The following is a 15,753-nucleotide window of genomic DNA, read 5'->3' as shown; positions in this document are numbered from 1 at the left end:
CACAGCTAAGAGGACACACTCCTGAAGATGGAAAAGCAAAAACAATACTCAGTCACAGACCCTGTTGCCTGGTCTCAGCCTTCTCATTTTACAGAGAGAGATTGTGGCTGTGGATGGGGTGGTTCCTTCTTCAGGGTTATCTCTCACTCTCCCCGCCAAGATGGGCGTGTCAGGCCAGATGGAGATGCCTGGTGCTGGTGGGCTAAGCAAGAGGGGGCGGGGGAGGAGGTAAACAAGTGTAAGAAGTGGTGCCTAACGCCAAACCGCAAACCTTGGCAAAAGGGAAATTTCATTATGAAGTAATGAGTAATTCCTCCTGGCAAGATGTATTGTTATATCTTCCACTTCAATTTGGAGGAAGAGAGGCTCAATTACCCAGAAAATACAGTCAATTAAAGGCTGCTGATTGGACACGAGGCCGGATCATCGATCTTGTACTTTCCAATATCGCTGCAGACACCTCATTTTCCCTCCCTATTAACTGAAAATACGCCTGGCATTAAGGCAACCCGCAGCCCATTTACCTGTCGCAAGCAATCTCTGCCCAACGCGGAGCAACCGAGGAATTTGCAAGGATTTGGCACTTGGGAGCTTCCGGCTGCCAAGGGAGCTGCGCGGGGTGGGGCGCGGTTGGGGGTGCAGATGCTGGAAACCTCTGCTCAAGGCTTCACTGGGGAGGGCCAGAGCCACTGTATGCAGGACTGACTCTGGAGCCCCAGGAGCGAGGAGGAAGGTTGAGGAGCACCCATCTGCCACCAAAGTCATGACAGAGATAACCCTCTGTGTCCATGCTCTCTAGGTTTCCTGTAGGCACCCTCTCTCCCCTGCTTGAGTGAGACTCCAAGTGTAGCCAGCTTGACTCTGGTGGGAGTGGAGGGCTGGTAAGCCCTGCCTGTCCCCCAATTGTCCCATAATTGCATCATCCAGATGACTTATAGTCTGAGGATGATTCAGACATCAAGACCACCCCATCCCTCCTGTAGCCTTGTCCCTACCTTCAGAGGCAGACCCTGCCTTCCAGCAAATGAAGCTCTCTGCAGTACTCACATGCACTGCCATTGCCCCACTTGCCTCACCTTGTGTTGGGTGGAAGCAGGTCACAGGGAGACTGCAGCATGGGGCCCTCATTCCTCAAAGAATTGGAGCAACTGGAGAAGGACCCATCCATTAGAAGTAAGCCCCAGGTGTGCTCAGCACTTTGGGGATCAGCCTGCCCATGGAGGGCCCCCAGCATTCTTGGAATCAAGTAAACATGCACCCCAGGGCTGCTAGAAACCTGCCTTACCCCTCTGCAAACAGTTTTTGTTTGGAGTCACCAATGTCCCACAGAAGCTTAGAAGACTTATTTGTGAACCCTTCTCCTTCCCTACCCAAGCCCATAGTGACTGAACTAGCAATTCAAAAAGAGTCAGTGTGCTACATGCTACAAAAAAGAAAAAAGAAAAAAAAAAGTTGCATGCTAAGTGAGAATCATGTCCAGCTTTTATTGCAATATGGTTAACAAATCATAACAACAAAGTCTTTGGGCTTTAAAGGAAAATCCCAAACCAAACCAATTTCATTCCCTATAGGGAGAACCACTTCCTCCCAGTGGGGGGTGAAGCTTGCATTGGAAAGTAAAAGTTCTTCTCTACCTCAAAAACCAGCTGCAAGAATGAGTGTGAGAGTGAGGGTTCTGGAGTGGATCCCAAATAAACCCTGGTGAAGGGTAGAGACAGGAACACCTTTTAGGGGCAGAAGGCTCTCAGTTGTTATCTGAAAGTCAAGCCCCTATGGCAACTTTGGAGAAAATGAGAGGATGTAAAATGCCAAATGCAAAGGGATTGGCCAGAAAGCTCCTGGTTACATGAAGGTGAACAGGTAATGGATGAAAATTACTTCTAGTTTGCCATCAGAAACCGAGGAAGGTGAAGTCCCCACTCCCTAAGCTCTTCCCTGGGTGCCTTGTTAACAGCTCAGCTCTGGGCTTGGTCGCCAGCCCATGGTGATCATTATTATACATACATTCAACATTCAAAAACCCTCCTTGCACACATCACTTGCTAATCAGTGTGTGGGGGTTCTGGGAAAAGAGGCTTGGCCTCATAGAAGCTGCCCAGGGGCCCTGGGGCATCTGCAGCTTCCCTGCCAACGTCAAACAAAAACGGGGGGGGGGGCGGCACTGGGCTAGAGTTTCAAGTTGAGATGTGTCAGAAAGCAGGGGAATGAGGAGAGATCAGGTGCTGGTAGGAAACAGAAAATGCTGCGTAACTGAGGCTCCAGGAGGGTGTGAAACCTCCAGATTCCGTGCCAAGGGCATGGTTCTCCCTGGCAGTAAATCATCTCTCACTCTCTCTCCCCTAAAAGACTGGTGTGTTGCCATCCTCAAACCCCTTGCTATGCCTTGGAAAAGTTGGTGAAGATTAATCTCTACCTGCTCTGCATACACAGCATTTTGTTCAAAGAGACAGCAATTTCCCCTTCCAGTGCTTAGCCTTGGCAGAAGAGAGAGGGCCCAGGTGAGGAAGGAGTGCGTGCGATATGGGGGCGATGCAAAGGGTCCGGATACGCTGTTGCTGCTAAGTTTTGTTTAGCTGTTGAGCCATGGCCTCAACCTCGGTCAAAGGTGGTGGCAGCGGTGAAAAACAGCAAAGAGAGGCCACCCTAAAGGAAGCTCTCCTAATCTCTCCTTTCCCGTCCCCCCTCTGCTCCTCAAACACGCCAGCCACTGCCGCTTCCTGGGCGTCCCCATCCTAGAGGCCGAGTCCCGCTTGTGGTTCGCGGCCCTCTCCTTTCCCCTCAGTTTCTTGGGGACAGGAGAGGCACTGGCTGAGTCCCCGGGAGGGGGCCCCCACGGGCATCCTGGAGCTGGCAGCCCGCGGGCGACCCCTTATCTGGTGAGGGGCACCTCCTCCCTCTGGTCCAAAGCGACAGAGGAAGCCTTGCTCAGCACCGAGGGAGCGAAGGTGAGGAAGGAGTCCGAGCGGGAGGTGGAGGCACAAGTGAAGTCCGAAGCGGCGGCAGCCCTGGGAGCGAGCCCGTTGGCCGGGCCGCTGTGGCAGGCAAGGCAGGAGCAGGGGCCGCCGGCCGTGGCGCCCAGTCCGTGCGCTGGCCCCGGGTACAGAGGCGGATGGCGGAAGGCGCACAGCAGTTCGGGCCGCGGGTAGGGCTGCGAGAGCACGCGGAACGTGTCAAGCGGGCGCAGGGGGCCGCTGAAGGGAGAGGCGGCGGCGGAGGCAGCGGATGCGGCGCCTAGACCCACGGGCGAGTAGTACGGCAGGGGCAGGTGCGATGGGAAGGGGTAGGGCAGACCGCCCGCGGCCGCAGCGTGGCTCATCATGTACGTATAGAAGGCGGGGTCAGCTGGGTGAGGCCACGTCATGGCCAGCCGCTGCCGCTTGTCCTTCATGCGCCGATTCTGGAACCACACCTGCGGAGAGGAACGGAGCAGGTTCGGCGGCTGGACTAGGCCCAGGGCCATCAGCCCAGAAATCCTGTCCCACTCTGGGGGACTAAGTCCACAGCTCAAAGAAGAGAGAAAACAAACCAGCTGGGCCAGGCCGGGCCCATCACCACCACCTGAAGTTAGAGTCCTTTCTTAGTAAGGTCAGGGAGTGACTCCAGTCCCTGTCCCTCCTTCCCTCTGTCCACGTGGTCAGGACCCCCAAAGTGTCAGAATTGGCGTGGGTATGCAAGAACTCCATCCCCCTAAGGCGACAGAAACACATCCATTTTTATCCCTTTCGTTTGGGGCACTTTCTTGCCCCTCGCACAGGTATCCCATCTCTGTGATCTATTTGGCTAGGAAAAGCACCGAATCAACCTCGTGGCAGCGGTGTCTACAAAGGGACTGTCAGGATAAATCTGCGCTCACTAGCCTGGGAGATCCTAGGTCCAGATTTCAGGCATGCGACTTAGGGAGTGGGCAATGGGTATTTCCTTCCCGCTAAATGGGTGCACACCCGCCTCGCGCGTCCTGACCGCGCATACCTTGATAGTGGTTTCTGGCAGGTTTAAGGCGGCTGCCAGCTCGCATCTCCTCGGCCTCGATACGTAGTTCTCCCGGTAGAATTCTTTCTCCAGCCGCGCAATCTGCTCTCGGGTGAAGGCGGTGCGGTAACGGCGCATCTGGTCACTGGCGCTGCAGGCCAGGGTGCCTGGCGAGCCGCCCCCACCCCCGCCGCCGCCGCCGGGACCGTTGCTCTTGGGGGCCTCGCTGCCGCTGTTCGGACTGCCGGCCAGTGCCTCGGAGCTGGGCCCTGCGCAGGGATCCCAGAGTACACACGTGTATGCACAGAGACACAACAGACACACAAACGCTGCTGACGTGGGAATGTAAAGAGGCAAGTTGAAAACGGACACCCCCACCCCAGGCCACCTCAGTCACTGCCCCCAGTGGGATGGGGTGGGGACACTCCAGGAGGGAGGACAGGGGCTTGCCATTGGGATAGAGAACATAGAGAGCTTTGGGAAGGCCTGGTCTGGCTACTGTTTGGAAAGCCTGGGTCTGAGGCATGCTAGGTACAGAGGCTCCCAGCCACCCTCACCATCTGCCCCCTGGGCACAGGCAAGGTACATTCCCATTGGCAGGAGTGGGCAAAGGTGTGCACATCTGGCAGGCAAATGAGTTGAGATGCACCTCTGTGCTGGAATGTTGTGAACTCTGGGACTTGGTGCATTGTAGGATGCTGGGCATGCAGTTTCCTTGCTCTTGTGTGCCAGGATGCCAGAATAGGTGTGGAAATGTGTACCAGGCTGCACATATTACAGATGTGCTATGTTTGACTGGAACACAGGTTGTTTTGAGGGTATATTATAGTATGGAGTCTGGGTTGATTAAATGATAAGAGGGGATGAGGTGGGGGTAGTTACTCAAGACAGTTGTCTGCCGGGGGCTAAGAAGTAGTATCTATCCTCCCAGGCTCTTCCTACTATTCCCACAGCTTTGTGGAGAAGTGTCTGCTGATGGGCTCTCCCTCTCAGTTTTCTACCCATCTCAGGCCCAGGAATTGTTAGCACAGAGGGAGATTCCCTTCAGGGTCATCTGCCCCACACCCATTAGCCTTTAGTGGGGAGGGGTTCTCCAGTTAAAGCATCCCCCTCTTTGGGCCTACCCCTGAGAAGGGTGGGGCTGCAGCCCCCTGCAGCTTCTTTTCCTTTAGGTGGAGAAGTGGGAGTAGGAAGGGAAGGCGAAGGGGGGAGGGCCCTATCCCTGCCTTTTCAAATGCAACCGGAGACCAAAGGCAATTAGACCATTGGGACCATTTCCGACCTGGCGCCGCCAAGCCCGGGAAGTGACAAGGTAATTTGGACCTCTGACCGAAGTGCAAACTGGTCGGAGGGCTGCAGCACCCGGGCCGCCAGAGTCCGACGCTATTTTACGGTCCTTTATGGACTCCTGGCTTCCGCGCCTCGATGCGTCTTACACCCCGCCAGCCACAAACTCGCGTTTGATCTTGCTCTACCCGGGGAGAAGGTGTCTTCCCCAGTCAGTTGAAGCATTCCCACAAAATACTGGGGGTTGGGGTGCTCTTTGAATTCCCCCAAGCCCAGGACTTGCGCCTCCCCCTTCCAAGGCACAGCTTTCACCCTCAGTCCCACCAATGCCAGAACATAGTAGGAGACCCCCTCCAGGGCGCAGATAGCAAGGAAGAGTTACTCAGGTGGGTCCCCCCCAGCCATCCTGCCCTGGGGGAAAGGAGTGTCTTCCTTCTGATCTGAGCCGTAGTGAAGGGTGGGCACAGTGGGAGGCCCGGGGAGCGGAGGGGCGCGGTGGCTACCTTTGCTGTGCTGGTACTCGGCGTTCCCGGTGGCGCAGTCCGGGGTGCAGCTCACCTCGATTTCTTCATAGAAATCCGACTCGGTGTCTGAGCTACTTGGTTGCCCCTGCCCAGAAAGGCTGTCGGCGGAGGGGGCCGGGGGTCCCGGACCAAGCATGGCCGCCCCAGCTGCCCGTGGCTCGGCGCCCAGCCCCGCCGCGCTGCCTGCTAGTCCATCGACCGGCTCCTCCTCAGGACCTGCCCCGCCGCGCTCCCGGACCACCGGAGGGCCGGCTCGCGGGCTGAGGCAACCATGGGGTACCATCTTCTCCGATGGATCGGGTAGCGGGCTGCCCACGGCCTCCGACAAATTGGAGACCCTCTTGCCAACCAGAGTGCCAAGCTGACCCCCATCCAGAAACATAACCATGTCCTTTCGGTTCTCCATCCTGGGGCTCTCCGGAGGGGGGGAGGGGGAAGCCCCAAGTGAGCTCCTAACCCCCGGCTCCCAGGGACCCCAGCAGCCGGATAGATCTTGACTGCGAAAGGGAGCGAGAAGCCGGGCGAATGGACGAGCGCAGAGTGGTCGGAGAGTGATGTCGACGGCGACCGCGGAGGTGGCGGTGGGGAGCTAGGGTCACCTTGTGATGCGAGCGCTCCTCTGTGCCGCACAGCCTCTGGGAGGAAGCCCCATTGCCCTCTTCTTTCTAAGCTGTCATCCTCCTGCTGCAATCGTCATTACAGTACCGCTGGTGACGCCACTCTGCGAGCGCAAGTGGATAAATAGAAACGTCTGCCACAGGGAAGATGAAAGGAGACCCGCAGCTAATGGCTCAGCAGTGATGCGCCAGGTGTGGGCCTCGCTCGAATGGGGAGGAGAGTGTGAAAACAGACAGAGAGACACACACACTGAGAGGGAGACACCCAGGCAGAGGGGATGCAAATGGAATTCAGCAGAAAGAAAAGAGCTTAAGGCGAGCAGGCGAGTTCCGCAGAGGCAGCAGGACTCGATATTTGAATACGCTTTTGATTTTTTCTTTTATTGTTGTTTTAACTTTTGGTTTCTTAACTTGGTGCCCTGCTCTAACACTGATGAAAGAATCCATAACTGCATTTTGGAAGTGTGAAGGCCGGCTTACAAACCTCGATTCTCTCGGCATTATTACAACTGCTTATCCAGGCAGCTAACCTCAAACTGGCTCCGAAATCTTTTTACAAGCTACCGAAAAACATATCTCCCCACCCCCCAAGTCCCAAGTTGTCTGGAGTGCTTGAGCTGAGGCCTTCTTTGCTCCCCCTTCTTCCCCCACCCCCTTCTGTCTCCTTCCTCTTGGGAATCAAACTTTGTTATTTTTCTTTCCCAAAGGTCAAGAGATGGATATTTTATTTTTTTTCTTTAAAGACCAGCATTAGCTGCTGAATCAAAGTGTTTGATTTTTTAAACAAATTCTCCTTCCCCATCTAGATGATCTTATGCTTTCCACAGCCTGGCTTGACCTCAAGGCGGCTGTTCAGAGAAGAAATCGCCTTCCGTTTGATGGGGTCTCACCGGCACAGCAGGTATGTTGTGGGAGACATTCTAAGAGTGGTCGTGTTTCTTTTCTTGACTGTATTTTAAGGCATTCGTTCAGAATCAACGAATTCTCCTGGAAACAGGTTTTTCCAGTGAAGAGGCTCTGGCAAATGCGGCCCTGCTTAGGCGGGAGGCTCCCAGCTGGGAGAAGGATCCCTTTCATTTGGGGATTTAAGGCAGGAACTGACATAGTACAGTGTGCTGCATTGGGGTCAGCAGAGTTTGGATTCACAGGGTCCTTTCCAGGGGAAGCCATCCCTGGCTTTAAAAGCTGAGGGTTGAAGAGAGGAAAGTCACTGAAAATGTTCTGAAAGAGCAAGTTGGGGACAGAAAACAACTGCCTTCAGAGGGAAGTGGGGGCGGGGTTATGGAATTTGATGTTTGGGGGAGGCTGCAGACTCCCAGGAAGGCAGAATAAAACCCCTTCAAACTGACTCTTAGCAAATGTGGGGTCTGGCAGGTGGACTGGGCTTCTCTCCACTTTGCTGAGGACAGGAGGTGGGCACCTTCTGGGTTCAGCTCCTCTTTCTCTGTCCCACTCCCAGGAGCTTCTATTCTTGGATAGCCAGTCCAACCCAGCCAGAAAGGGTGGCCCCTGCCCCTCTCTCCTTTTCCATGTCCCTTGACAAAGCCCCAGCTTCTAAAGAAATGTTTCTACTGCTACTTTTTTATTTTCCTTTTCTCTCCTTTTTTGTTTTCTCTACTCTCCCTCAAACTTCTTATCCTTGGGGTAATAGAAGTGGTGGAAGAAGCAAGGGGTTTGAGGACAGACAAAAAAATCTCTCCCTACTCCTGTTTTTCACTTCTTTCCCAAGTCAATAAGATGTTCATTAACCTTGCCCGGGGATAGGGGCAGATGTATCTGGAAGTAGTGTCCACATAGATATCTCCACTCCCTAGGAGTCCCAAAGCCACCATCTGCTGAGCACTGCTAGCCCAGAAATCTGGGGAAATGTTTCAGAGATCAAAGATGAGCAACTGGGAGTAGGAAACTGAAATTCCAGAACCTTTTGCTGCCATGGGGAGTCATCCATGGATTCTGTAATGCCCTGCCTTTCCCCACCAGCAGCCAGAACCTGAGGGAGCCCTGGCTTGTTCTCTCCTCTGTCAAAGTCAAGATTCGTGAGTCTTAGTGTTGCCTGGGTTGCCCACTCTCTGTGAGGTTTGAGACTGGGTAGCATCCAATCTCCTTCTCCTCATATCATGCCACTTTCTCATAGACACCTCACTACCCCCACTCCTTGGAGCTGATCCTCAGGAACTCCAGGCTCTGCTGCCCTGCCTCCAGCTTTGCATTCAATGGGAATGTTCTGTGTTTGATCCTCTTTTCCTCTGGATTTTCCCTGAAGATGAAAGCAGATGGGATGTGAGATCAAGGAATGCCACTTAGTCTCCTTCCTGGGTGGGTGGGTGGAGCAGGCTTCCCCTTGCATCCCCTGGAGAGGGCTAAAGGTGCAACCTCTACAAAGGGCCTGCCTCCTTTAAGCTCCAGATCCATAGCTTCAGCAATATCTCCCCTCCATCTGGACCCCCACCCATACCTTTCCAGACTTCAGCCCACCTTTTCAAAGCAGCCTCCATTTCTTCAGTCCTTAGGAGGTACTGAACGCCTCGGGTTCATGAAGAAGAAAAAAATCAAGCAAATGTCACTTGCAAAGCATCCTTTCATCAGTAGCAGGTGAAAAAAAAAGGTTGGATTTTAATGAGAAGATGAAAAAAGGAGGGACTGGTAAAAACTCTTCTTTTGGATTTTCTTGTGTGTATGGGGGTGCGCTTTAATACCCTCACTACTGTATCATGAAGGTTATCCACTGAACAGCCCAAGAAGGAAGGTAAATTCGGAGTGCCCACCAATTCGGCAATCCCACCAAAGCCAAGAAGCGGGCGATTGCAGCCAAAGTGGGGTCCAGCCTACTCCCCTTCCCCCATCTCACTTCCCCGCTGCCCTGTGGGCCTGCAGTCCCTTCCCCCGCTGGGCGACAGGCTCGAGTCCAGCCGGCTCCTCTCAGATTGAAATTCTCTAGACTTCAAAAGTTCCCTGGCTCGCTTCCGCTGGGGCTAGGCTGGGCAGGGGGTGTGTGGGAACCCCAGGGAGGCGACTTGGAGATAAGATGCGCCGGTCGGTCGTTTTAAATGGAATTGGAAACCCAGCTTGGGCCACCAGACTTGCTGAACCGCTGAGATTGCTTCACTTCCCAAGAAAACCCGGCTCAGGAGAGCAGTGGCAGGGTTTGGGGGCTGACTCAGTGGTCCGAGGTCCTCTCGGGTGCCATTCTTTGTGGCCCTGAGCACCTTCCCAGCCTGGAGTAGGGTGGCTCTGGGCAAGCACACACCTTGGCCAAAAGGAAGAAGAGGGAAGTCCTGGAACAAGAGCCAGGAGCTGGTTTGTCCACTTCGTGTCAGCAAAAATTTGATCAGGGGGAAAAAATGTTTTTGTTTCTCTCTTCCATAAAACGTCAGAACAAAGGGAGCTTCATCTTAAACAATAAGTGTTGCCCAGCTGTCATGGATATTTCTCTCCATCCTAGGGTGCCTTCCAGGCTGTGGGCGAGGAACATTGCTTTCAATGTTCCTGTGGTCTGGGTCTCTGTAGCAGGGATAGCCACAGGCAGTGGTTCTGGTGATCAGTTCCCTCTTTACTGGCAGCTGCCAACGCCCCTTTGGGAACCGACCACCACTGGTTGTACCCTCTAAGAAATACCCCTGGGAGAACACCCCCTTAGAGAGCAAAGTCCACTGGATCTCGGATTCCAGAAGGTCAGGCTTCCACAGGAGGGGAGAGCATAGCTGAACCACTCCTCCCACCCCTCCTACAATGGGCAGCAGAGGGAGTTGGTGGCAGTGTACAGTAGCAAAACACCACCTATTTCTCTTACAGACAGGCGGAACCTGATGCTTCTGGAACTGTGGTTTGGACAAGCTCTCTCTCTCTTCTCCGCCTGCCCCTGGAAGAGCTGTGGGCTGGGCATCTGGGACAGGAAGCTGGATGCTTTCTGGCTCTCCCAGACCTGCTGTTCCTCAGGTCACCCAAGGCAGCCAGCCCTACCCTGCTTCTGCCTCTCTACACCTGTCTGCCTGGGCTCCTGAAGGCAGGATCCTGGCAGCTTCCTAGCCCTGATCTGTGGATGTCTGCCTGAGGGGTCTCACTCCTAGCCATCTGGAACAGGAAGACCCAGGGCAGAATTGACAGCAAGCCAGCCAGGCTCCCCAAGCTGATGCTTGCCCCTCCCTCAAGCCAATGACTACATGGACCCAATGCAGCTCTTCTCATCCCAAAGCAGTTTTCCAGCACCAGCACACAAAAGGCAGGGACAGCTTTCTTTACCATCATTGCAGGTGGTATGAGTTCTGCCTTCATTACTGTCCTGAAATTTGCTTTCATTACAAACACAGTAACACCCATTTCTCCTCTAATCTACATAGGTTCCTTTTAAAGGACGCAACAGTCCTTTTCTCTCACAGTTGTGGGTGACCAGTGGTCCTTATTCAGATGGCCAAGGTCTGGCTGAGTGTCACCACCAGGCCTGATTCTTATTTGAAGGCCCCAGTCCTCCCCGGCCTTGAAAGATGCCTCAACCCCCAACAATCCCTTAACTCCATAAGGCAACCCCACAAAGGCAACCTCCCAGCTTGGCTTGCTGGACCTGGTCAGTCCAAGGACCTCTTAGTGTGTCTTGCCTGGACTCAAAAGTACTTAATGGATAGAAGGCTCAGGCAAGGCCCACACAGCTGGTCTAGTCTTCACACTGCCATCCAACACCCACAACACACGTAGTCACAGGTAGTCACAGTCACATACACATGCACACTTTCTCAGGAGGGCAAAAGAAAACCCACTGATAAGAGCAGTCACTGTTCTAAGCATATCATGTGTATTAGCTTTTTCCATCCTAACAGCAGACCCTGGGGAAAATATTATGGATCATCCATAGTTTGCAAGCTGAGAAATCTTAAACCCAGAAAGGCTGCTAGTACATATGTAAGAGGGTTCAAAATTCTCCCTCTGAGTGGGTACTGTGGTGCATGCCTGTAATCCCAGCAACTCAGGAGTTTGAAGCAGGAGGATCGAAAGTTCAAAGCCAGTCTCAGCAACTTAGCAAGGCCCTAAGCTATTTAAACAAGACCCTGTCTCAAAATAAAAATAAATAAATAAAAAGGGTTGAGAATGTGGCTCATTGGTTAAGCACCTCTGGGTTCAATCCTGGGGAAGGAAGGAAGGAAGGGAGGGAGGGAGGGAGGAAGGAAGGAAGGAAGGAAGGAAGGAAGGAAGTCCCTCTTTCCTGAAACCCACTCCAAAACTGGAGGTGTGGCTCAGTGGTACTCACTAATAAGTATGAAGCATTAGTTTCAATCTCCAGTTCTGAAGAGAGAGAGAGAGAGAGAGAGAGAGAGAGAGAGAGAGAGAGAGAGAGAGAGAGAGAACCTTGAGCTGTAAACAAGGTTCTAAGCATGGGGTTCTGTGAGACTTTTCTTAAAAAGAAAGAAAGAAGGATGAGCTTGGGAGAGGGACAACTAAACTCTGGCTAATCCCCTTGAGCAGCAAGAAAAGTAAAAAAAATCATTACAAACTATTTGGAAACTTGCCTCTATATGACAGAGAGCAGAGGCAGAGGCCTGCAGGGAGGCTGAAGCCACCCTCAAATATATGTTGTAGGAGAAACTAATTATTGGGCTCAGGCTTGTGGGATCTTTGAGGTCTAAAGGTGAATTCCCAGGATCTGAGTTCAGAAATATCCAGAATATCATTGCAGCAGCTGACCCTAAGAGACAATGCTCAGTCCCTCTCTGACCATTAAAATTTGAGGCCCTAAGCAACTTTCTGGAAAGGAGCAGCACTTACCAGGCCCACACAGCCATTTTTAACCTATTAGGGGTATGGTTCCTTCACATATCTAGCAGTTTTCTTCCTAGACAGATGCAGGGACACCGAAGTTGGCCTTCAGTTCTTGAGTTGTCCCCATCTCCTACATTCCCTCTAGAGTCACCACACAAGCACAATCACCTGATCCATTAATTAGGAATATACTTTAGCCAGGGTCTTTTCCTTTACATGGTAGCTTCCTCCCTTAAACTGTCTTCCAGGATTGATTGACCCAAGGAACAAAATACTGAAGGGCTGGCCAGGCCTTCCCCATCTGTGACCTGGCCAGAGCACATACACTGCTCAAAACCCCTCAACCCTGGTTCTGCATCAGGGTAGAAAGTGACCTAGCTGTGGCTTCTCCTGTAAAAGGAAGAATTTCCCTTAAGATGAAGACTGAGGACCCAAGCAACTTAGGGCCAGGTTATTACCACATTACTCTGTGAGCTCCTTTTCCTTATGGAGGGAGGGGATAGGTTCTCGGTAGTTTTTTGTTTGATGTTGTTGTTAGCTTGGTGGTACTGGGGATAGAGCCCAGGGCCTTGCACATGCTAAGCAGGGGCTTTGCCACAGAGCTACATCCCCTGTCCTGCTTGTTTTTTGATTTAAGTAGATTTTGACCAGAGGCAGAACTTTCCAGGTGCTGGAGAACCCCAGGGTCAGATGAACGTAACTGCCTTGTCCTCCCCTGACTTAACACCCAATTCTCATCCCATCTATTAATAGTAATAAGAGGAAGCCTGCTCACTGTCAGGTTGGCCCAACCACGGGATCCTGGTTCCTCAACTGGCTGGAATCTTAAATCGTGTGACCTTTTCTCTACAGATTAATGAGCCTTTAATGCTCCCTCCTGGGTACAGGCATCCCTGTGAATCTGTCTTCAAGTGTTTTGTATCTCGCTCGGTTCCCTGAACGGTGGCGAGACCAAGGCTACGGAGGAGGAGGAGGAGGAGGAGGAGGCCATACTCCCTTTCCCTCCCGCGCCGCGTCTGAATCTTACACCCTGGGAGAAGCGGCAGACTAAGAAGGGCCAAAAGGACCTCCAGGTGTCGCCGGTAGAACCACCCCTATGTCCCCTCCCACACCTGAGCGGGTGGGCAAGTCCAACTAGGTGGGCGGGATGAGCCTCTCCCTGCTTTAAAACGGGAAAACCTTTGTGTGGGGATATCTGCGGACTGGCTAGAGACCCCACCCTGCCCAGAACAGTCCCCCCTTCTGTTGGAGCTTCAGAGCGCCCAATGGGGGTACAGACCCTCCCTCTGTGAAACTCAGAGAGGTTGAGGAACTTGCCCAGGGACACATAGCTGAAAAGTGGCCAACCCAAGGTTTTAACTCAAGTTATGTGGCCCCCAAAGGCCAGATTCTGGCTCCGACGTTAGCGCTGCGCCCCCAGGACCGAAGACCACGTTCCCCTAACATCCAATCTCGGGTATGATTGAAAGACGGGGACAGGCTCCACCCTTCCCAAATAGGTTAGGCGGCTGCGGTTCTGGCAGTTACTGTTAGCATCAAAGAAACGGGGCACTGCAGAAAGGGTGTCTGAACAGCAGGAAGGGCCTCAGGGCGCCGCGACGTGGAGGGACTGTGCGCTCCAGTCCCGGAAGCCTGTGGGTAAGTAAGTGAAGGTGCGCGCGTGCCCGCGGCGGTGGGTTTCGGGAGTGGGGGACTGCCATCAGGAGTTTGTCGCAGTGAGGGAGCGCAGGAGCAATGTCAACCCAGAAGACAAGGTGCTGAGGAACCAGGACAGGAGTGCGGAACACAGGCTGGACCCTAGTGGGGAGCCTCAGCCTCTTCCGCTCCTTCCCCAGGGCTGCGCCAGCTGCAGCCCAGGCAGCGTCCCTTTCCGGCCTGGGAGTCAGTCAACCAAACCGTCCTGTCCCCGCAGCCCTTTTCTGCGTCCTCCGCCCCTGGCTGCCGCAATGACAAAGCGCAGCTCCCGAACTGCTGTCTTGGTGCGCCCCCCACTGCCGATCGCCAGAGACGGAAGTCGCCGCTCGTCCCAAGATCCTCGCTGGCTCTTATCCCAGGGTTCTGCCAGGGATATCAGCCCAAAGCCCCCATCCCCAGAAGGCAGCCAATCTACTCTGCCCTATGAGCCAGCACTCGGTGCTGGACCCTAGAGGGAGGACAGGTGGAGGGGCTCGGCCCTTTAGCGTCGGTTTCTTGGGACACGTAATTAACCGCAGGTAAGGGCTGGAGGTAGATCACCTGCGATGTCATTTCCACCCCACCCTGCATCCTTTGAGAGTGAGGGAACATGCCACCCCCGACACTCACATGCACACATCACACCTGTGGAAGCCTGGATAAGGAACCTTGCATGGAGTGGAAGTGCCATACAGATTCCTCTGGTCAGCCAGTATGTTCAGTCATGAGAGGGATTGTGCCCCTCTCATGTCCTGTGGAAGAACAGAATGGAAAGAAGGGCCTGGGAGTAACTGGGAACAACCCCTTGGCCTTAATGTGGCTCAGGTAGCCCAGGAAGTGGGAATTCCACGCCCAGTCACCACCACCTCCCAAACACTGGTGTCTCCACAGGCCTGAGCAAGTCTTTCTTGGTCCTCACCTAGTTTTCAGGCCCACTTATATACAAGACAGCCTGGAAGCAATGCTCAGATTTCCCATCGCAGTGGTTCTTGAAGTGTGGTCCCACTCACCTGGGAATTTCTTAGAGACAAGAAATTGGAAACTATCAGAAAATCTTGGAGTGGACCCAGAAATGTGTGACCAGCCCTTCGGGTGATTGAGTTAGTTGTAAATCCATGTTTAAGATCTGCCCTATGGATCATTTCTGTGATTCTCCACTCTGCCTAAGTGCTTTTTTTTCCCTGAACCCTTAGTGTAGACTCTTATGCATGTTGCCCATGTTTGTTCACCACTGTTTTTTCTACTTTATCACCTCCATGTATCTTTTTGTGCACTTATCACCTCATGATGTCATTATCTAATTTGCTCCTAACTCACCCTCTCATTCATCCACTGCCTAAGGACATGGAAATACTGTCTCACTCTGTGAGAGATCAGAAAGTGATCTGAAACTGCTACAGCTGGAGTGGGAAAACTTGTCCTACCTGGAGATTTCTCTCACAAAAGGAGACCAGGAACCTTAAGATGTGACTAATTGTCTTGCTAGCTCCAGAGTGGAAAGGAGCAAATCTTGCCTATCTGGGTACCATGCCTGACCACCCCCTCTTCCATCCTGCTGGAGAGTAGATAGAATGGAAAGAAGGGCCTGGGGAATAAGTGGGAAAGGTGAGGAATAGAAACAGGTTTTCTGAGCCTAGTGCAGTGGCGCATGCCTATAATCCCAGTGGCTTGGGAGGCTGAGGCAGGAGGATTGCAAGTTCCCAGCCAGCCTTAACAACAGTGAGGCCCTAAGCAACTCAGTGAGACCCTGTCTCTAAATAAAATACAACTGGGGTTGTTGCTTAGTGGTTGAGTGCCCCTGAGTTAAATCCCCCATAGTCCCCCCCCAAAAAAGAGAAAGAAATAGGTTTTCTGTGAGCCCCAAGAACTGGGGTATATTAATCTTGACACATACAGAACTCTGTAAATGCCTCCCACAAATAGCTTCTTAGGTT

At 53.1% G+C, this 15,753-nt stretch overlaps 1 protein-coding gene across 1 annotated transcript; it reads right to left on the bottom strand.

Annotated features, from left to right (window-relative positions):
* Positions 1-2,869: 2,869 nt before the first annotated feature.
* On the bottom strand, positions 2,870-6,186 carry Evx1 (even-skipped homeobox 1). Its single transcript, XM_026400255.2, has 3 exons — positions 5,760-6,186; positions 3,970-4,238; positions 2,870-3,409 (listed from the first exon to the last, which is right to left on the bottom strand). The coding sequence occupies exons 1-3, from the start codon at positions 6,184-6,186 to the stop codon at positions 2,870-2,872; spliced, it is 1,236 nt and encodes a 411-aa protein (XP_026256040.1).
* Positions 6,187-15,753: the final 9,567 nt, after the last annotated feature.

The sequence above is a fragment of the Urocitellus parryii genome, chromosome 3 (assembly GCF_045843805.1).
Source record: "Urocitellus parryii isolate mUroPar1 chromosome 3, mUroPar1.hap1, whole genome shotgun sequence".
Classification (NCBI taxonomy): Eukaryota; Metazoa; Chordata; class Mammalia; order Rodentia; family Sciuridae; genus Urocitellus; species Urocitellus parryii.
Note: the sequence above shows the minus strand (reverse complement) of the source record. Positions and strands in the feature narration are given on the sequence as shown.